Source organism: Malania oleifera, chromosome 7 (genome assembly GCF_029873635.1).
Source record: "Malania oleifera isolate guangnan ecotype guangnan chromosome 7, ASM2987363v1, whole genome shotgun sequence".
NCBI lineage: Eukaryota > Viridiplantae > Streptophyta > Magnoliopsida > Santalales > Ximeniaceae > Malania > Malania oleifera.
Window position 1 is genome coordinate 96,079,360 of NC_080423.1, and position 23,565 is coordinate 96,102,924.

Consider the following 23,565-nt stretch of genomic DNA (forward strand, 5'->3'; position numbering starts at 1 on the left):
AATTCGGCATGATCATGTGATTACACATCCTTTGACAAACGAGAACCCAAATTTTCTTACTAAAAGTGAAGGAAAATGTAATCAACTCTTTCGCTTTCCTTCTTACACAAGACACACATCAAAGCCATCCTCCATCCTCTTTTTTTGCAAATTATCTGTTGTTAGAATTTTGTTATTAATTGCTAGCTAGCAAAAAAAAACTCATGTTTGATGGGATGAAAGATTTCCACAACTGGTTGTATGGGATGCTTAGTTTCTTTCATCTCTCTCTTTTTTTTTTTTTTTTTTTTGAAACAGATAAAAGAAAAAAAAGGAGATGAGAGAAACTACGCATCTCATACAACCGGTTGTATGTGACCTCTAATATATTGTACTGGGTGTGCATTATTAAATTATTTTTTAAATTGCAAAAAAGGAAATTAAATCATGAATGCATGGATTGCTAGCATTAATGAAGAAAAGGCTAACTCTTTTTATTTTTTATAAAAAATAAACTAAGAAAAGGCTAATAATGGCCATATACATGCATACATGCATGCAAGTGGCATACAAAATTTGTGGCACGAGAAAGCCATGGAAGGATAAAGTTTTTTGGATACAATAATTAATCAACCCTAGCTAGCTCTATATAAAGGAGAGCTTGAGCAAGGGTTGAAGCACACACCACCAAAGCTAATTGCTCAGTGGGTATATGGCTATGGCAGTTCAGGGTGGTTCTCTTTGCTTCTCCTCTGTAGTCTTGTTACTATTTCTTGCACAATATGCCAATGCTACATCCTTGAACTGTGATCGCTTCCCAGAGCTCTCTTCGCCGGCATCTGGGCTTCGGCGCCGAGAGCTTTGGGCTAATCGATTCTCTTCCCCTGGCTTTCTTAGGGAACCCTCCTCTGATGATGCCCTAGTCAGGAGTGATTTTCCACCTGACTTCATTTTTGGTTCTGCAACAGCTGCTTACCAGGTATATCAATTCTTCAAACTTCTAAAATGAAAAAAATAAGATAAAAAATGGTCTGTTTAATTAGCGTGAGGAATATTCAAGAGATATGATCACTTGGAGCATGATCATTACCATAAAAGCTTAATTAATTTATTTAAAATTTTACAATTGAGAAATTAATTTATATCATGTGGGTATGCATGTATTTAAAGATTGCTATATATTATATTATATTATATTTTATATATGTGCATTGCCATATATTATATTAGATCTTATATATTTGCATGGGGTTGAAAGAATTTCGCTATTGATCTGTTACTATTTTCTTTTCCAATGATGATTAGGTGGAAGGAGCAGCACACGAAGATGGTCGAGGGCCAAGTGTTTGGGACATCTTCAGTGAGGGATCTCCTGGTTGATCTCTCTCTCTCTCTCTCTCTCTCTCTCTCTCTCTCTCTCTCTCTCTCTCTCTCTCTCTCTCTCTCTCTCTCTAATTTTATAGCTAATTAATTAATAAAGAACAAAGTAAAATAAAACTCCGGAGAAATATATAGGATGAAAATTGTCCCCCCTTCTGCTGCAAGAATCTGGACTTTACATGTGAACAAGGAATTTGAAAAAGCATAATTGATAAGCCATGAAGTCCTATGCATTCATGCATGCAAATTTTGATTTTTTTTTTTACAGTTATATATCAGTTACACCATTTACACATATATAGTATAGTATTCCTTAATTAATTTTTGTCTTTCTTTTTGTGTGTGTACTTTATTCTTCTCTCTTTCTTACTATAATTCATTCTTGCCGACTTTAAAAAAAGAGAGAGATTGTTTTACACAAAAAGGAATATTGTATGTGCATTAATGTTGTGCTTTTTGTGAGTTTAAATCTCTATGAATTTGTCTTTTGATTGATCAATGTCATTGTAGAGAGGATATCTGATGGAAGCAATGGAAGCGTGGCCATTGATTTTTATCATCGTTATAAGGTATAAATAGTTGAATATATGAATGATCCTTCCTCCTACTTATTTCTCTCTCTCTCTCTCTCTCTCTCTCTCTACCTTATGCTATTCTTATATTTCTATCTCCACATGCGCTATTTGTTTTGATTGAGCTCAATAATAAAGGAGAGAAAAATAACTTGCTGCAATTACAGGATGACGTAGCTTTGATGAAGGAAATAGGAATGGATGCTTTTCGGTTCTCCATCTCTTGGTCTAGAGTATTGCCTGGTATTAGCTAATTAAGATTGATACCCACTAATTGCAATATTAAACCTACTAGTATTTTATCTCTCTCTCTCTTTCTCTCTCTCTCTCTCTCTCTCTCTCTCTCATAGCTAAATATTACTTTTTTAATTTCTATATTATCAAGGTGGAAGCCTAAAAAATGGGGGAGTAAACCCTCAAGGAATCAAATTTTACAATGATCTTATCAATGAGGTTATTAGTCAAGGTCCTCTCTCTCTCTCTCTCTCTCTCTCTCTCTCTCTCTCTCTCTCTCAAATTTAATATATAATTTATCTCTATCAATTTTATATAAATTAGTGTGTATAAATATTTGTGTGTGTGTATTTATATATATATATATATATATATATATATATATGCATGCAGGTATGACACCCTATGTCACCCTTTTTCACTGGGATGCTCCTCAAGGTTTAGAAGATGAATACAATGGCTTTCTAAGCCGAAAGATTGTGTAAGTTTTTGTTTATGTAATGTATATTGAAAATGTCTCTTAATTACGCGCTTTAATTAATGATGTTCAACTAATTACGATCACATGCCTGTGTGTTTATACTCGACTAATTATGATTATATGACTTGCGTATTTATTGGTTTGTTGGTTGCTTATTTTGGACCTAGGGTCCACCACAAAAGATATGAAAATATATTAATTTGTATCCTATACGCACACACACATATATGCAGGAAGGATTTTAAAGATTTTGCAAAAGTTTGCTTTGATAATTTTGGGGACCGAGTGAAGCATTGGATTACCTTGAACGAGCCATGGACTTTTAGTGTTTATGGGTATGACTATGGTTATCATGCACCGGGCCGGTGTTCCACATGGGTGAATGAAAACTGCACAGCTGGGAACTCATCTACAGAGCCTTACATCGTAGCGCACAATCTCCTTCTTTCTCATGCAGCTGCTGTCCAACTATATAGGAAGAAGTATCAGGTACTATTAATGAGAATTTAAAGGCCTGTTTGCTTTGAGTTTTAAGAAAATATAGGATCTAAGAAATATATAAAAATCACATTTAATTAGTATTTTGTAAATTATTAATTGAGAATTTAAAGGCCTGTTTGCTTTGAGTTTTAAGAAAATATGGGATCTAAGAAATATATAAAAATCACATTTAATTAGTATTTTGTAAATTATTAATTTTAAGGGTTGTATTACGAAAATATATAACACTGTTCTGCATACATTTGATAGACTTTGGGACAATGCAAATTTCCTAGTCCTTTTCTCCTTTTATATGCTATGTTCCATATATATATATATATATATATATATATATATATATATATATTTATATATATATGTATTTTTATTTTTCTCTTATTACTATTGATCGTTATCTGTCTACCAATCATCATGAAATTAAAGAAGAAGAAAAAATAAATAGAAATTTTTTTTTTAAAAATTATATATTTGGAAAAATATTTTATTCTTATATTTAAATAAACAAAATGTGAATATAATTATTTGAATGTGTTATTGAATATAAAATATGCCTATGACAATTTATTTTTTCACTTTTTAGAACCAAATTGTATGCATGTTTTCATTCCTTAATTAACCAAATGGTGCCTAAAATATATTGTGAATAACTCCCCTTGCTCACCTTACAAGAAACACATATATGCAAAGACACAATAATGTGTGTGCTTTTAAGCTTATATATATGGTATAACATATACTAAATTATTTCACAGGCAGTTCAAAAGGGTCAGATTGGATTGACCCTAAACCTGTTTTGGATGGTAAATTACACCGATAGTCAATGTGACATAGAAGCAGCTGAAAGAGCCACAGATTTCATGTATGGATGGTGAGTATATAGATATATTTCTCCAAACATATATTGATCTCTATATGCACGTACAATAATTTTAAGGTGTATACGATAAGCATGCTGATTAATTATTTTATTTCCTTGCACTTATAGGTTTCTCCATCCAACAACTTATGGAGATTATCCATGCAGTATGAAAGATATTGTCCAAGATCGGCTACCCAAATTCACTGCTAAGCAATCCAAGTTGTTGAAAAAATCTTATGATTTTGTTGGAGTAAATTACTACACAGCTCGTTATGCAGCAAATAATCCATACTCTAATCGGGTTAATGTTAGCTACATGAACGATTTCCTTGTTGACCTCGAGAGTATGTTCAAGTACACAATACCCTAGCTTAGTGAAGTTAATTTTATTAATTAAAATGCCTTTTGGGGAAAAAAATGATTTGTGAGAAAAACAAATTTTACTTGGAAAATTTTAGTGGTATTAGTGCAAATTAAATTAAATTTATCTATTTTTTTTAATTTCGCTCCCTTCTTGTCTATTATTGTTTTACAGCGGAAAAAGATGGAGAACCCATTGGTACAGCGGTATGTTCAAAATATATTTGCATAAAATTTGAATATTTATTCTTGCACACCGAACAATGTATACACTAATTTTTACTGTCACGAGACTACAATAATTCATCTAGCTAGAGAAATTGAAATACGATGCTTTTAAGAATATTTTTTATGCATGTTAGAAAAGTTTGAGCCAATGAAATTAAATAAATGTGTATATTTTTCTTTAAACATAATTTTGAGCTACATACTTAATTTAGATGTTTTTTTTTACAATATATGAGTGCGTTCTGTGCGTGCGCAATGAATGAATTATTTTGATCTGCAGTCGGACTTATCATGGCTCTATGTCTATCCAAGTGGAATTAAGGATCTTCTAAAGTACACCAAGGAGAAATATGACAATCCGACAATTTACGTCACTGAGAATGGTAGGAGAATTTTTTCATTGTAAAGTGATTATACTTTTGACCAATTAAAGAAGTTTAAATAATTTTTCCTATTATTGTTAATTTTCAGGGTATAGTGAGTCAAATAATAAGAGTAAACCGCTCAAGGAATCCCTCAATGACACTACGAGAATAGACTACTACAAGTCTCATCTTGAATATGTTCAAGCTGCCATTAATGAGTAAGTCCCCATCTCAAATTTAAATTTGATGTTTATTTTTCGGGATATATATATATATATATATATATATCACATTTTAATTATTGCTTTTTTGAAGGTATAAATTAAGAGATTCAGTATAATTAGGAGAGTATATGATTCCATCAAGGATTTTGTAAGAGACTTATTTATTTATTTATATATTTTCACCAACTCAATATTTTTCAAATATAATTTAAACAAATAAAATCAAATGTTAATTAATGAGCTGTGAAATAAATTATTTATTTATTTATTGATTTACACTATTTTTCCTCATTTTTCTTAATTACCAAGCAAGTAAATGTGATTTTTTTTTTTAAATTATTTTTTAAGTTTTAAGGTAAATGGAATCCTATGTTACTTAAGAATTTGTGCTAATGGATAGCATTTAATTAACTTATAGGGATGAAGTTGATGTCAAGGGTTTCTTTACATGGTCATTTGCGGACAATTACGAATGGAGTGATGGGTATACTGCAAGGTTTGGGATAGTGTTCATAGATTATGATGATGATTTGAAGAGGTACCCGAAAAGCACCACTTGTTGGCTTCAAAAGTTTCTCCAGAATTAGGAGAGAATGTTTCAAGAATAAAAATGTGCCTTTTCCTTATTCTACTTGGATGTACTAAATTAGCAAGAGGAAGACTATAGCTTCTTTCTCATTATCTATATTTAATAAATAATGACTTTGTGATCTCTATATATGTAGCCATTATGACTCTCTCTCTCTCTCTCTCTCTCTCTCTCTCTCTCTCTCTCTCTCTCTCTATATATATATATATATATATATATATATATAAAACACCATTGCTTGTTGCTAAATAAAAGTTGTAATTCAAAGATTTGACTCACAAAAGATTCTTGGTAATTAACAAAGTGAATCAGTGAATACTTTTAAAAGAGAAGGAAGAAAGAATCTAAAAGGAGAAGGAAGGATAATAAGCACAGAGCAATAATAATAATAATAATAATAATAATAATAATAATAATAATAATAGAGGTGGGTGGGAGGTTTTTGCTTTTTTTTTTTTTTTCTGGGCTTTTTGAGAATGGGGGAAATGTAGGGACACTTTGGTTGTTTACATCAAATAGTTGTGGTGGGGTTTGAATGGTTGCAACTCCTGTGTAAGGTTCAGGCTGTGTGTATGTTAATGGGTAGGGGGGGTTCGAGCACGGATTAAGGAAGCATGGCTGCTGTGTAGGGGCTAGAGCATGGGTTAGGCTGTGTGTATATTGCTGTGTAGGGGCTGAAGACTAGGGTTAGGGTAGCATCATCTACTGTGCGAGTGAAAACTAGGGTTAGGAGGCTTCTTTTTGGCTGAAACAAACCTAGCTACCATATGTAGTAGCAGCCGTGGGGGATGTGAGGAGCAGCACTTGTTCTAGTTGTGGCGGCTATAGGTTGCCATGGCTAAGGTTCTGAAACCCTAGCTTTATGCTTGAGGAAGAAGACCCTGGCTTACAAAATTCCTAATCATAGGAAAGCAAGGGCTTCATGTACCTTTTCCCCCCCATCTTCGTTTTAATTGGTTTAGTGGGCTCACACCAAAACTCAAGTTCCTTTTAAAAGGTCTTGGAATTTCATTTAAAAAAAAAAAGGCTTGCTTCAATGGTAAAAAAAAATTTGAGGTTGATTTTCTAGCGTGCAATGGTTTGCTTATTGATCACATTTTATTAGAGACAATTTCATCTTCTTTCTTTTCTCAAATGATTAGTTTGATTTCCTTTAATGAAAGAACACTACAAAAAAGAAGACTTTTAGTGACACTTTTAAACCGTCACTAATAATAGAAAACTATCACTATTAATTATTAGTAACGATTTGGTGACGCTTATAAATTGGTGACTATAATGGCTGTCACTATAAAAAAACTGATTTTTGGTGACGAAAGCATTAGTGACGGATTCAATTTCATCACTAATAGTGTCATATTAGTGACAGTTTTAGCAACTGTCATTAATACGACACTATTAGTGACGATTTCAAAATCGTCACTAATAATTTTATCACTAAAAATCGATTTTCCTGCTCAATCTATCGCGGGAAACCATTTTTCGAGTAGAAATTATTCCAGAAAAATATTAGCGACGATTCTTAGGATATTAGTGACGGATTATATTTGTCACTAAAAGTCAATTATTAGTGACGATTAAGTAACCGTCACTACTATTATTGTATTAATAAAAAAATAATTTATTTAACACTATTAGTGACGGTTTAGAGGATTTGTGACTAATAGCCAATTATTAGTGACGGTTTTAGGAACCGTCACTAATAATTTACTTATTTAAAAAATATAAAAATAATTTATTTAACACTATTAGTGACAGTTCAGAGTAGTCGTCACTAATAGCCAATTATTAGTGACAGTTTTAGGAACCATCACTAATAGTTTTTTTATTTAAAAAATATAAAAATAATTTATTTAACACTATTAGTGACGGTTCCGAGGATTCGTCACTAATAGCCAATTATTAGTGACGGTTTATAAAATTGTTACTAATAGTTTTTATTTAAAAAATATGAAAATGATTTATTTAACTATATTAGTGACGGTTCCCAAGATTCGTTGCTATTAGTTTATTATTAGTGACAGTTTATGAAACCGTCACTAATAGTGTTTTGATTTTTAAAATATAAAAATAATTTAGTTAAGAATATTAGTGACGGTTTAGAGCATTCGTTACTAATAATAGGGTATTATTGACGGTTTAGAGGATTCTTCACTAATACCCTAACCTATTAAATTTACCTTCTTCACACGATTTCCCAATCTGCCTCCATTTTTCCTCGCATTTCTCCCTCATTTCCCCCCTCCCTCCTTTCCCAATCTCCCGGGTCAAACCCCCCTGCAACCATTGCCGCTCGCCTGAGTTCATTCCGTTAGGTTCTTCTTCTTCTTCTTCTTCTTCTTCTTGTCATTGCTGAAATTTTTTTTGCAGTTCCTCGAGATAAGTTTTTCATTCCCTGTTATGGATTCTGTTACTTTTTTGGGGTTCTTATGTTTCAGTTACCATGATCTCTATTTTTCCTTCACAAAACTAAGAAAATATTGAATTAGTGATTTAATTGAGTGGTCTTATTCTCCCTTTGTTGTAGGTTTTTTGTTGAAGTAGAGAGGTGGAAAGGATGGAGAAGATGAAGCACTGAAGTGACGTTTACGATTATTTTGTTAATTACCATCACTTAGAATGCGATATTCAGCAGATCTTCCATGTATTAATGTAAGGAAGCCAAAGCGACCCACGTTGTAATGACCTGGAGAATTAAAACTATAAAATAATTAGGAAATATCATAAATGAATGGATTAATGGATAATGAGGGGAAAAGGAAAGAAATTAGAAGAGGAATAGTAGGTCTCATCGACGAATGTCCTGTCTTCGTCGACGAGAGTTCTTCTAGAGATCGTTGACAAACTCAGTCCCTCGTCGATTGAATGTATTTTCTCGTCGACAAACCCACGTGTCTCATCGATGAAGCCCTGCCTATAAGTAGAGTTTTCTTTCATTTTCAGCGAGAATTCGAGATCCTTCTTCCCTCTCTCTCTCTAAAACGGTTTCCTAGCCTTCTTTCTTTGATTTTGGGTTGGATTTGACCCAGTTTGACAATCTGAAACCACCACGAAGTTCGTAGATAGGATCGTTCTCTGTAAGGCTGTAGGAGCTAATCGTTGTTTGGAGAGGTTTGGGAAACATCCCAAAATCATGGTAAGTGAATTATTTTGGGATTTTCTTAATGAATAATGTTTATTTGAAGCCTAGAAAGTAGGCAAATAAGTGTTTTTCTTAAGATTTGAGTAGCTGGAATTTATTTTAATTAAAATAGGATTTTTGGTTCAGGGTCCAAGTAAACACTGTGGGTTTTGGTTCGGGGATCCTGCCAGCGTAGTTCTAAAGTCGGGTAAGTGGAAATGATATATTAAATCAGGTTTTTATTAATTAAATCAAATGGATCATGTTATATATATGTATATGAGTTTTCATTTGGGTATAAAATGCCAATCATGTAAAATTATGTTTTCTGAGCTTAGGTTTGCTTATATAACTATGTATATGTGAAAATTAACCAATGAAAGTGAATAATATTTTCACAATAATTATGTAAGAAATGAAAGGTGTATTTTTAGTATATGAACATTAAGAGTTGATTGGCCTATTTTACAAGAATGTGTATGAATTTTACTGTTAAATTGTGTGGCATGAGTAAATGTAAATTTTGTGCAAATATATGTTAAATGTATGAGATGCAGACTAAGTAAGTAAAGTATTAAGAATAAAATATATTATGGACTATGCTGCTTGTGTATGTTAATGCAACCATGTAAATGTAAGACAGCTGAAAGAAAGTCATGTTAGCAGATCTTGCATATTTCTATGTAGACTAACTGATGACAGCTAAAAGGAGCTGTAAACTAACTGATGATAGCCAAAGACTAGCTACAGTACGAAGGAAAGAAAGAAAAAGGCAATGTAATGGAAATGTAATGATCATGGAATGAAATATGAAATGTGAATGATATAAATGGAAAGAGTCACTTGAAGTGAAATGCAATGTTATGTTTAGCTATGAACATGAACATATGTGTATGATTGAATAATGACAGAAAGAATAATGACAGAAAGAATAATGTATTATGATATTAGAAGTATCTATATATGTAGAACATGTTATGATTGGGCGGGGTATACTCTTCGCCTGAGAGCTTGCTGAGTAAGGCGAGTGCACTAGTAACTTTAGATGTGAATGTAGCTATATAACGTACTAGGACAGAGGGAACCTACTTGTATGGGTAGATTTTCCTATCGATAGGGCATTTGATAGTAAACCATTGTTGAACTGTGTGAGTACGAGATTATCTAATACTTGAGGGCTTAATGAGTAAGGTGAGTGCTCTGGTATGCTTTAGTAGTGACCTTCGGGTTGTTATGTATCAGAGCAGAGGGGTGCTACTTGTATGGACGGGTTAATCACCCCTATCCTTAAGTAATCTCGTGGGGTTTAAATCTTTGCTTGTGATTGATTAGGTTTAGGAGAATGTTTTTAGTGTTACGCTAATGATTTGCAAATGTATTTAAAATGATGTCTATATACCTCATGTTAGCCACACGTTGTTTTAATATGTATATTTCTTTCCTTTACTGAGATGTGTCACACCCGAATATGAATGTTTCTTTTTTGGGACATCCTCGAGGTCGGGCTTAGGGAGCTTGAGGGTTTATAGTCTTTTGAGGATTGTAAAAGAGAAAGGGTATATTTTGATTATATGTGGGATTGTATTAAGTTTAAGTATATATGTTTATGTCGTTATGTTTTAAGGATATTGAGTAAGGAATGGTTATGAAAATATTGAAATGTTTTGGGAGTTATGTAGATTTATGGAAATACAGGTGATGGATGAATTATATGGAATTTAGATAGGAATAGTAAACTCTGGTATTACGATATTATGGTATTATATATGGAGATTATGTTTATATTTTCCATTGTGTATATTATGATTTATGGATCATTAGGATATTATCAGGTATAACGCATTGGACTTGAGTTTAGGGGTTCGGGGCGGGTTACACACGTTCATTCCTCTGAGGTGAATTGTTGTGGTTTTTTATTTCTTTTTGTTTGAAAGATTTTGCCTAATGATTGTTGTATATATGGTTTAAACAGGTGGGCACTTTTCTTTTAATAGCTTTGTTCGTTGGTTTCATTGCAACAGTATGCAAAGCTCTAAGCACCCTACAAATTTGGCTTCTCTAGTTGGAGAAATCAAGACAAAAACCCCAAAAAAAGGATCAAAGTTTTGGGTGATGTAGGTGTCTTGACTGAAATTATAACTGATGATGTAATACAGAGCATGATTTGCTTAAATTTTTGGTCACTACTTCAAAAGTTTCTAGAAGGCTTTAAAAATCAACAATTAAGATGCTGGGCCCATGCTACGTTCTTGCGAGGTCTCAATTAATTCCCAGTTACTCAAGTAGAAGGTCAGGTTTCTATCGGCACCCAGGGTGCGTATGTTTTTCATTTAAATGAAATATTGAAATAGGTTGCTAAAATTATTTTAGTTGTACGTACAGATTGAATTTTAACTTTACCTTCCCTTACATGGAATGCAAAGCTTGGTTTTGTATCTTATTTGATCTTATTTTGTTTTATTGCAGTTGAAAGTAGGAAATGGAGAGGATTTCTTCCCTCAAAATGGGAGATGGAATTTCAACGATAAGGTGCTTCTCCTTATGTTCTGTCATATTAGGATCTTTAGTTCAACTGATCTCACAATATTCTTTGTGCTTTGTTTTAGAAACTAGTAAAGCAAGTAAAGATTAAACATGGGCTGTTGTAAATTTCTTAGCTGGATATGATATCGTGGTCTTGTGAGGAGATCTAATCAAATGTGGAGAAATGAAAGGAATTGTAAGTTTTATTATTATGTTTTCTACAATATAAGAGTTGAGATTAATAGAAGTTCTTTGTCATGTGTTCTGTAGGTCATTGAACCTCCATTCGATATATTTGAAGAGAACCCTCAGTCTAGATGGGCTCCACCTATTGTTAAAGTGGAGAAAATGTTTGAAAATATACAATCTAAACTTCCCGGAGCTCCAAAATTCCTTCTTTGCCTTCTTTAGGGGAGGAAGAACTCCAATTTTTATGGTTATGGCTAGTTTTTTTTGTATTTATAAAGTTAATTTTTGGTTGGTGCTAATGAATCTATCTAATGTTTAAGGTCATTGGAAGTGAAAGAATCTTGCCGATTTTGGAATTGTCACTCAATGCATTGCTCCTACTAGAGTTATCGACCGTATCTTACAAATGTTCTACTCAAGATCAATGCCAAGGTGTATGCTTCATTAATTTGTGATTTTTAATTATGCAATTGAAGCTAGTTTGAGAGATCTTTTGAAACTGTTCATGGAATTAAGATGATTACAATTCAGAACTTGTCCTAGGTTTTATGGGACCAGAGCCCATACACATCATATTAATTATATAACTTGTCCCCCAATGAAGTTCTAGTACTTTCACCATCTGAGAAATATTTTTTCAGCTTCTTTGAGAGAGACTTTGTAGTATTGTGCCAAGGTTTCAAGTAAGCATTACTCATTTTTAGTTTTTAGCTCTCTAAATGAATCAGGTCGATCATGAAAATCTTTTCTTACTTTTCCTAGTTAATAGAAGTAACCTCTTTTCAAATCTGAAGGAAAGATTTATATGTTTGGCAATGGACTGAGATTATTGTTCTTAACATAGTGGATAGAAAAATTTGGGAGAGATGTCATTGATAGTGAACCAGGCGAATATAGGGCTTACCAGGAGCTAGCTATCTGAGCGAAGGATTTTCGAGGTTAGTATCAGCCGTTGTTAAGCCGGAATGAGATTCATTTTTGCAACAGCCATGTCGGTTGTGTGCATGGGTGGGTTGCTCGTGAAGATGATTACAATTTAGATGAGTCAGTATGAGACCATCTTTGTAGCATGTGGACAAATAGGAAATGTTGCTATTATATATTGTCTAAGAAGAAAGATCGTCAGTAATAGTCTTATAGTGTGACGGTTTTCATCAAATGTCATAATCAGTTCAGCGCCTTAGTAAACAAGCTAATTAATCCATTAATTCTATTATTAATAAAACGTAAAAAAATTAAAAGTTAGTGACTCGAAATGATTATCAAAACACTCCAGAGTAGCGTTAAGCATTACTTTATATTAAATTATATAAATATTAATTCGGGGGGGGGGGGTTAATCGAATCGATACCGATGAACCAAAAATTGGTAAATCATAACCATGAATCGACCGACCCTAGTATTGACTGAAACCGAATTGACTGAAATGTCTCTTATTCGGTGAATTCGGGTTTCTGAAAGTATGCATGCTCACTCCAATTGGTACAATATTTTTAATTTTAGTTCTAAAATGATAGACTATAGTGACAGTTTAGGAGAACCGTCACTAAAACAGCCTACTAGTGAAAGTTAGTTTTAAAGAGTTTTGTGACGGGTGTAATCATAATATTCGACTAAAACCCCAAATCCTCATAGATGTGAGAGAAAAATCTCCATCTTAAATTGGGAAAAATGCATTTATGGTGACACAAGGTATTGTGTTGAGCCCACATTGGTCTCCTAGTGATATAGAGGTAGATAGACAAGTTCAGGTGGAAGGAACTTATTCAAAGTTCCTACACCAAACTTGCCTCTAAGGACGTTGCGGTCCTTCTTGGACACGCAGAGGTTTTATAGAAGTTTATTAAAAAAGATTTCAGTGTCATTGACATCCTTTGTGCCTACCTTTTGCTAAGGATTGTTCCATTGAGGGGACAAATGCAGTGAAGCGGCTTTTTTCAAAACTAAAAAATGTTAATTCTCGCCTTAATGCAACACCAGATTGGAGATGCCTTTTCGAACTTTATTTATGTGATGCAGGATTATGACCATTGGAGCGGTGTTGCTGCTAGGGGAGAGGAGAGATTAATAAGTTTTGCGTGGTGTTTATACGTTCGTAGAACCTAATGAGCAACAAATGAATTACAACTATCACAGAAAAGAGTACTAGCAAAGTTTGCACTGGACAAGTTTCGCGTCATAATCTCATTGGTTCACCTATTGTTGTTTTTACCGATCATGCTGACCGTCAAGGATCTGCTCTCGTTAGCAGGGATGCTAAGCCCAAAGCTCATCCGGGGGTGGATTTAACTCCTCAAGAATTTGCTTTAATATGAAAGACACAAGAAAGGAGTTGAAAATGTTGTGGTGATCATTTTGTCCCGACCTGGATTTGATGAACCCCACAGCACATCCCTATCAGAGATAGTTTCTCGGGTGAACATTTGTGCTTGTGGTGAACCTACATGGTACGCTGACATTGTTAACTATCTCGTTGTAGGCAACTTCTTTGAATGGAATGCCCAAGAAGAAAAAAATTTCTAGCTGAGGTCAACGTTTTATTTTATGATGACCCATCCTGTTTAAATATTGTCCAGACCAGATTTTGAGAAGATGGATGCCAAATGAAGAGGACTCAAGGGCATCTCATTCTATCATAGTGGAACATATGGTGGGCATTTCCTTTTCAAGAAAAAACCCACTGCAAAAAATTTTACAAAGTGGGTTTACTGGACCCACTCTTTTTAAAGACGTTCATGAATTGCAAACGGTTGTGGAAATATGCAAAATAGGAGGGATCACACATAGAAATATGCTGCCCTTAACCCTTTTTGTGATTGAAAAATTTGATGTTGGGGGGCATCGATATGAGTCTTTCCCTTCCCCTGTGGCTATCGGACATTCTTTTAGCATTGGATTATGTATCCAAATGGGTAGAGACTATTCTAACGAGAATAACAACACAAGTTAGTGAGTAAGGTTTTTTTTTTAAAACTGTTATCTGTTTGGGATTGCCTGAACAATCATAGCGATGACGGTTTGACATTTCGGTAATTAGATCTTTGTAAACTTTAATGAAAAAATATGGTTATGCTTTAAAAAATATTCAACGGCATCACCTGAAACTAATGGGCAAGTGGAATTGGCTAAAGGGAGATAAAATTATTTCTTGAAAAAATGGTAAAACCGAAACTAAGAATGGTCTTGAATTCGTTGCTGCGCTTTGGGCATATCCCGCCACTGCTTCAAAACTATTTTGGGTATGTTCCTTATAGGCTCGGTTATGGTTAAGACTTGCCATTTAATTGTGCAAAGGAAAATAAAGCCCGATGGGCCATTAAAACTTTGAATTCCAATTGGGAAGGTTGGTGACCATGCGTCGTTGCAACCCTAAAGAACTGAAGGAATAAGAGAGATGTTATGAGAACTCAGAATTTATAAAGAGAAGGTAAAGGGTTATCATGATGAACATTAGTGAGGAGCAATTTGAACCTAACAAAAAGTCTTATTTACGATTCTCTGCTTCACGTGGTTCCAGGGAAGCGAAGATCCCGTGGATGGGTTTCCTTACATAGTAAGGACGGTTACATCATGGCCAATGTGGATATTGGAACATCCAAAGATGGGAATAATTTTGTTCAAGGTAAATGGGCAACGTCTAAAACCATTTTAAAAGATTTTCCTAGTGTTAGCATGGAGAGGAATTTGGTGGATCCAGTTTACTAGCGACCTCTCACTCATTAGACCACATTTAGTATCGGGTCTTGGATATATTTCATTTTCTTATTTATTTTTATGGTTCTTGTATCTTTTATTTTTATTGTTTTTCTTTTCTTTAATTGTTCTTGTTCTTCGATTCTTTAAACACTTTCACAGGTTTGATCATGCCATCACCTTTGGACAATAAGGAAAATAACATTTTAAGGAAAATGTACATTCGCAGTGGGGGGAGAGGGTGTACACACCTTGGTACTTGGTTATTTGTGACAAAAAAAAAAAAAAGAGCACAACAAAAAAAAAAAAGAAGACCTTATCGACGAATCTCGGTCATGCCTTCCCCCACTGCAAGTTGGCAAAAGCAGGAGGCTTGACCTTTCTTTACCAATAACTTTGAGTTCATTTAGTCCTTACTGGAAATGATCCAAAATTTTTTCGTCCAGACCTTACTACCACTAAGCCCAAGATCGTTGGAAGGTAATTCTCACAGTTTCCTTAGTTCATGGACTCGCTTAGCTCTTATTTTCTTGCAGCAAGTTCTTTTTTTATTTTTTGTTGGTATTTCAGGATTTCTGCGCAGAAAGAGAAATTTCTACCTTTTGGAGGCGGTTCACAGTTAGGTTTCGACTCTAAGACGTTGGGGTACAAGTGAGATGAGATATCGATGTGACCACTTGAGCACTCAAAGTAAATCGCATGGGACGGAAGCTTACTTGTAGCGGATATTGTGGACATTACCATTTCGTCCTCATCACATCACCTGGAGTGCGGGGAAGAAAAATAAGATAGACCAAGAGGATATATCTTAGTAGCTATTGGACGGGTGTCACATCTGGTGCCAACATTCAGATCCAAGAAATTGGGTTGGAAGATGATCGCCATAGGGATGATTGAGAGGAAAGTCTTTAAGGAAGTAGGAAATTTGGAGTGCAAGATCAACTGATGTCTTTGAGTTCTAACCCTTGTGCATTCACTTCCATTATAGGCACAACTACATCTCATGATTCCAGACCTTTTGAAAGGGTGGATAATCGTCACTTATCCGTCGGTTGTGTTGGTTGCGGGGTTAGATCATTCAATCTGGAAAGGACAGAGAAAGAAAAAACCTCATCAAAATAAAGGCTCTTTTCCAAGTTTATTCAAATTGTTGTCAGGATAAGATTGCCGGCGTGCGAGCCCAGACATTTACTTGATTTTTGGTGTTTTGTCTGTTTTTAACCCATAATGTAGATATGTCGTAGATTCATTCTCAAGGTGATACTTATACTTCACTCTCAAATTTTTCTTGTATCATCTATATTACATGAGGGCAACGCTTATAATTTAAGTTCGCGGTGTGGGAGTTGGAGAGATCACATGCAATTTTTTTTTATTTGAAAAAAAAGGAGAAAGTAGAGAAGACTGTTTTGATGAGTGATTAAACTTGTTTGATTTCTATGTATGCTTTATGTGATTCTAGACTTAGTGTAATACTTTGTTTGAGACATGGCTTAATCATCAAATTGGCCTTCTAACTCATGCATATCTACAAGCCATGAAAACTATTTGAGTGAATAATGCTTGTGAATGAAAATCCTTAACAAATCGAGTGGAGACTTAAATCCTTCTTGATATATTTGTGCCTATCGTCATGGGGCGTAACGTTATTCAATTTTCAATACATAAATTTTCCAATGTTAGGGGACATATATTTAAGCTTATTATTATTAATACGAATCATGGCAATACTAGAACATGATCCAGGCCTTCTTGAAATTGGGAGCCTTATTTTAAAACTTTCAATATTCATGTACCATTTTTTTGAGCCATTAGTGTTTTTCCCAATGCTTGCCAAGACTAGGGAAAAATCTTTATGGGTTAAATATTGTTCCAGGTTGGCAATGTGGATGGATATCCATGTAGTTGGTTGTAAAAGTTGAAGGAACATAGGACTGGGTAAGAGTCGTTCAAAAACAAAAAAAAAAGAAGAGGAGAAGGGAAGAAAAAACAAAAAAAAAAAAAGAAAAGAAAACTCAAGCATACCTTTATAAGTAGCACGTTGGTGCTGGTATTTAATGCCCCATGTAGCCCTCTCGCGCAATAGCTTCTGAAGATTGTGGTTACAACCTGTATGGTTGTGTTCTTTCAAGCCCATTGTATGTGGGTGTTTTAACAGTGTTTGGAGAGGTGAGAATTGTGATCGTCCAGAGGGAAGTGTCCTTATAGCCACTTATTAAAGGCATTTCCCAATTTGATTTCCTGTCCGCTTACCGAATACATTACAAACCAATGAAATCCTTTTTGATTCTAAGATGCCGTGTGTTTCAATTGTTGAATAATTTTAATGAATCAGTGCCGCAACATGCACTTATCACTATTGTAATTCATTACTAATTTTTTGCGACTTGTTCCAATGTGCCCATTTTCTATTCAGTTGCATTATACTTGAAAAATTGCTAGTCAAAATTACCTTGTTCACACGAGTCTGGGGGATGTTACCCTATTTCAATGAGAGGTTTTATTTGTGAGAGAATCCATGGTAAGTGTATTGAGTCAACACTCAAAAATGGCATGATCTAATTCATATGCATTTGGATAACTGAATTATTTTAATGCTAAATTCCCTACAAACGAGAGGTTGGATTGATAAATTGAGTTTTTCTCTAAAACTTTGTATATAAAGTAGTAAATAATTAATTGAGGCATTTTATATTTATTGGGCTAGTTTAAAAATCATAAACTTGGAAAGGGGAAGTGCGGTTTTTTTTTCAGTTTATTTTTGGTTTTGAGGGTAGTAGTAGTTTATTATTTTATTTTTTGTGTTCTTTCTTTTTATTTTACTGTTAGTGTCATTTCTATTTCTTTTGACAGCATGGAAATGTTGTGGGTACATCTCTACAAGCCGCAAGAGACTTAACTCGTCCACTAGGGGACATCGGGGTTTAAAGGCTGGTTGCAAGGCGCTAAATGCAAATCGTTTGTCCCTACGAAAGTGGCTTATTTTCAAATTTTGTACTTTATTTGAAGTTTTCTTTAAAACCTTTTGATTTGCTAGGGATAGCAATGTGCACGTCGGAGGGGGGGTGTGATAGTACAAAATTGCATATTTATGAACATTTATACGCCATCTTAGGGCCAAAATAAAATAAGTTCAATCATCTACGTAACATGCATATAAAACTATCGTGTGATTTTTGGCTCAATTGTAAGTAAATTTCAATAAAAATGATTAGCCCTGTGGGAGTATGGAAGGCCTAAAAACGACTTAAAGATTCAAAGTACTAATGGTCTGAGTAAGGAACGATGTTTGGAAGAATGAATAACAGCCAAAGTGCTTTAATTGAGGTCAATGAAGTAAGTGCAGTTTTTGCAATTTTGGTAAATCATCTAAACCTTGACTGGGTATCCAATTTACAAACTGGTTTCCTTGCAAAAAAGACTTAAAGCCCTACAAATTACATTTCACGAGAAGTCCAATTACAATGTTAGCTGTCAAACACTTGAGCTGAAGAAAGGTGACGAGATTAATTAAAAATAAATTTCAAACAACATAAGGAGTGCACTACCATTTTTTGGTAGGTGGAGTGTTGTGGTTAGGTATAGGAGTGTTGTAACTAAATAAAATTGTGTAGGTTTTGGAGTGGAGGGGAGTTAGGTCGTTTGTTTTTCAAACTAACAAGAGGTTTGTGATTAGCCTAAAAAGGAGGAGCTACTCATTTTCTTGTATTCTCTCTCTCATTTCCTTGTAAACATTCAGAAAAGTAGTCATTTTAAGGTATTTCTTTCTTTTAGTTCTAATGGCCAACTAAATTTTCAAGTTAGGCTAGGGTGAGGTCATACATTCCCTTTTATTGGGAATTTTCACCTCAGTCGTCAGTATTTTAGGTTTAAAATTGATACATTGTTGCAATGATCTTTTTCTAAAAACTTTGAGTTTTGTAAAATCTTGATTGATGTAGACAAGTTAAATCTGGCTAACCAATGCTTTGTGTTCTTATATCGCGAAAAGTTTGCTAAAAATTTTTCATTTACATTAGATCAACAATTTGTTAGATCTTGCATTCATTGATAATTTTTCGATCAAGTCAATAGTATATTGAGTTGTTGAGTTAAAAAGAGTGAATTTGATTACCATTAGCGATTAGGATGAAATCTAAAAGCCTAGCGCTTTAATTAAATGTTATAACCAGGATAGTGTATTCAGTAAAATCAATCTCCCACACATCCACTCTGAGGTTAATCTGGAAGTATCGGACTCTAAAACTTCCCAAGTGAAATCCTTGGGAAAATGCCCTCGGACTCCAGTTTTACTGCTTGACAATGGAATTTTCTACGATTGGGAACTGGACATTGATGAACCCAAAATAAAATGACAAGCATTTTTGCGCCGGTGCTGGATCTGTGTAAGTTGGAGAAAAAAAGGCATTAATACATATATCTATATATATATGTACATACAATGGCTGGTTTTTCTTTCACTATTGTACTAAATATTATTATTGATTACTTTTTTTTGCACATTATTTGATTTACATTTCCGTTTTCCATGGGGAGGTTGTACCACCTAAACGTTTTATATAACTTTGTAGTAAACATTTGTTTCTTGGCAGGACCTAATTAGTCTTATTTTTCTTCATTCGGAAATTGTTATCATAGGTATGTCGAGTTGTGGTTCATGCGGAACTAATAGGTAGCTTAAGGAGTGGCCTTCTAGATTAGTTCAAACGTCACTTAAGAATTCTCAGAAGAGCCCATCGAATCATCTCATCCAAAATTCCAAAAGAGGGACCCTCTCCTCTAGAAGACCCAATGGCGTTGGAAACCCGAGAAAATAACCAAAGGAATGCCAAATGAGAGGATGGAAATGGAGGCCAATTCATTCTCTTAGGATGCTACACCCTAATATGGAGAAAGCCAACCTATTCGCTCAAGCTAATCAAGGGGGTTACAACCACCAACCCCTTTCACCAAGGTCAAGTGGGGGCAAGGGCGGCCAAAATGCCTTTCTGTGGAAATCAACGCAATATGCAAGACCAAGAGACTGGGGGGCACAACAATTTAAAATTTCAAAAACTTTAATATGCCCCAAATTAAACAAAATGTCCCTAATGTTCCCGTCGCATTCAAACATGCAAGAAACTTAGGAGATTATTTTCAATCCCCTTCCCCATCCACGGTCTATTAAGCCCTTGTATCGTTACCATTGCAAGCTCGGTGCAACATGTGTTGAAACCCTGAAATGATTAAGATGGTGCCCTAAATTATGGGGATGGATTCCGAGTACCCTTATTTACATCTGAAGGGAATGTGAAGAGTTTGTTCAAACTCTTTAGCTAACCCGTGTCCCTGAGATATGGTTAAACTGAGCTTATCCCTTTTTCTTAAAGGATAAGCTAAGCATTGTTATATTCCCTTAAACCTCATTCTATTACATTTGGGAAGAGAATGCAAGAAGGAAAACCTTCTGAAGAGTTCTTCCTACACAAAAAAAACCATGATTTGACCTAACAAATTCAAAATTTTCTGAACAACCTTAATGAAGGAATTTCATCAAGTGTGGAAGGGAATGCCTTCAAGGAGCTTTTACAAAACCCATTCCACATCTGGTCTGGATACGTCGGCAATTGTGAACTTTTTCATTGCAAGGGCTGACATAAGATCACAGTCTATAGACTGAGGGCAAGTGCAATGGCGAGTTTTTAAACAATCACCCAGGATGATAGATACTTTGATGTTTTGCTGAACGAGCCCACCCAAAATTTGGGGCACTTCCAATCCGTTGGAACATTGAGGCACTGGTATTCGGGTGCGGAGGGCGGGGAGGGATTACCAATCAAAGAAAAGAAAAGGAAGATATGTTTATAAGATGCAAACACACAACGCAAATGGAGGTTTTGCAAATTGAAAAAAACGGTTTACCACTGGACCTAATGGAAAAGGTTTGATGGCATATTTGTGAGACAAGAACACTCGCACTAGTGAGTGGTCCGACCAATCCCTCCCTAAAAAGAAGTGAGTGATTAGTGGTCTAGGCAAAGTGGAATTCTTTGAACAATTCAAAGGCTCTTCAACAATCCCCTACTTGAAACTTACAAACAATAGGGGGGTCAACAAATCACCCGAAACTTTAGTTGGAGGAATCAAGAGGTGGTAAGCCTTCATCCCTCAAAGTTTCAATCACCATGCCCCACAAAATTTTCTAAGGGCAAGGAAACCCAATTTCATCAAAGCCAAGGTCTAGGGGGGTATGCTCAAAATCATCCTCAAGCATTGGCCCCTCCACGGCAAAAACTGTTCCATCCACCATCCAACCCCCTCATAAAGAAGTCTAGGGATCAAAAGAAACAGTCATAGCCCAACGAGTCAATCAATTTCTTCAAATCACATTAATCTTTGGGACCTGAAGCTTACATATAAGTTGAACATCGTTGTTGGGGTTACTTCAATAAGAAAAAGGTAAATTTCCATCCCAACCCCAAGCTATCCAGTGGGTCAAATAGTATTGCGGAAGAGTATACTAGTGGACTCTGACGGTGACCTATGGAGCATGCTAAATCCATTTACCCTTGAATGGTAAGGAAAAGTTGAAAGAAAAATTCGCAAAAAGAGATTTCCAAAAAGAAATGAGAAGGCTTTTCAAGCAATGTTTTTCAAAAGAAGACCTATCAGAATCAAGAGTTAATGAGGGGGTGACGCAAGAGCCTAAGAGATTGAGGGTGGGAGGACTGTGTTGCAAAAGACCAATAGTCATCCTGTACCCACCAAAGAATAAAGGCTCTTCAAAAGGGAAGGACGTAATGCTAAAAAAGGCTTTGAATTGTTCCACAAGTGAAGCGTAAAAAAAGACCTTAATTGAGCCATAAAGCAAGTGCCTGAATATAGCTAATTTTTAAAGGATCTATGCACTGTGGAAGAAGTGGAGTGTAAGCATAAGGGGCATAGCCAGCCTTTTGGCTGACAAGTGAGATCAATTATGAATGAACGACACCGCAAAATACAATGACCCTGGGAACATGATCATTTCCATAGGAGGGGAATTCAATTCGAGCGTGCATTGCTAATTTGCGGGGCGAGTGTTAGTGTTAATCTTCTCCCCTACTCTGGTAATGAACACACTTGGGTTGGGGTTGAAGCAGCAAGATGGCTTTAGACGGCAGATATAATAATAGAATTCCTAAAGGAGGCGTGGAGGATGTTTTAGTTTCAAGGGATTAATTCTTTTACCCGTTGATGTGTGGTCTGGACTACTCAACAAGTTGGTGACCAAAAATTACCATATCCCCAATTAGCATTGGTAACCATTCCCTTTATACGAGAAATTCAAACATCCAATGAAGGAAGGTTTGATGGAGGTGAAAATCTCATTTGGGAACATGACGGTGGAACAAAACATTTTTAATGTCAAGAAGCAAGTAGGGATGATGGTGATGATGGTTGATGTGTTTGAATTGAAGCTAATAGCCTTGATGTATTCTGCGGGAACACTTGGATGCTTTCTCTTGTGAAGACCCTCTGAAGCATGTTGGTAAATTGTTGAGAGGACGACTGGTGAGAACCCCGAAGCGGAGCACTTCCGATCTATTCTCTGATATAGTTGAGGTCTGTGAAGTTCACGGTTTAGACTCCAAATGAGGAGGTACATACATTCATGCTTCATAGACACGTGAGACAAATCAATGAATGAAGTCAAGATATGTAGGGCATTACTAGTAGACTAAAATTACAATTGACTATGTTTATGATTGTGTTATTATGATTCGTGATGTTGGGCTTATGGAAGTCAGCAGTCCACTGTTGCAATGGATTATTCAGTGGGGCCCTTGCGCGAGGATTGGATGTGCCAGCCCGTCAGCACCCCTTGCTGGAGTCGGTGCAGCCCTCATGTCCATCTGATGCTTAGTGTGGGCTCTTGCCTGCTGTTTAAAGGAAAATGTTTCACCCTTTACCACCAATGGTTTTAGAAGAACGGTAGTGCTTGATCTTACAAGTGGTATCAGAGTGAGGTCATAGGTTCAAGCGCTCCCAGGGTAGCAGCTGGGGGGGATTGTGGGCGATGGGAAGCAGCAGGTCAGTCCACCTAGTTGTGATGGAGAAGGAGCAGTGGCTCTAGCTCGACAGGCTTGGCGTTGCAGCCCATCGGCACCCTTGTGGAATTGATGCTATCATGCCCGAACCTAGTAATGGGACTCAGGGTGATAAGTAGTAAACTAACTGTCCTTGTATCATACAACACATCATGAACGCGTATACTGAATGAGGGTCCGAGGTCGTAGGCGGCTCCTGTT

At 35.4% G+C, this 23,565-nt stretch overlaps 1 protein-coding gene across 4 annotated transcripts in view; it reads left to right on the forward strand.

Moving 5' to 3' along the window:
- The first annotated feature begins 651 nt into the window (after positions 1–651).
- LOC131159242 (beta-glucosidase 12-like) overlaps positions 652–23,565 on the forward strand; it is a 45,022-nt gene continuing 22,108 nt past the window's right edge. Inside the window, exons 1-13 of one of the 4 annotated variants that reach the window (XM_058113986.1) lie at positions 652–958; positions 1,285–1,354; positions 1,870–1,928; positions 2,099–2,174; positions 2,317–2,397; positions 2,559–2,646; positions 2,880–3,135; positions 3,900–4,015; positions 4,133–4,350; positions 4,542–4,573; positions 4,875–4,977; positions 5,066–5,177; positions 5,602–5,896. In XM_058113986.1, coding sequence (XP_057969969.1) covers positions 692–958; positions 1,285–1,354; positions 1,870–1,928; positions 2,099–2,174; positions 2,317–2,397; positions 2,559–2,646; positions 2,880–3,135; positions 3,900–4,015; positions 4,133–4,350; positions 4,542–4,573; positions 4,875–4,977; positions 5,066–5,177; positions 5,602–5,770 — 1,647 coding nt within the window. In that variant the 5' untranslated portion in view covers positions 652–691 and the 3' untranslated portion in view covers positions 5,771–5,896. Of the gene's footprint in view, positions 959–1,284; positions 1,355–1,869; positions 1,929–2,098; positions 2,175–2,316; positions 2,398–2,558; positions 2,647–2,879; positions 3,136–3,899; positions 4,016–4,132; positions 4,351–4,541; positions 4,574–4,874; positions 4,978–5,065; positions 5,178–5,601; positions 5,897–23,565 lie in introns of those variants that run through there. The other 3 variants (XM_058113987.1, XM_058113988.1, XM_058113989.1) reach the window with 3 other exon arrangements.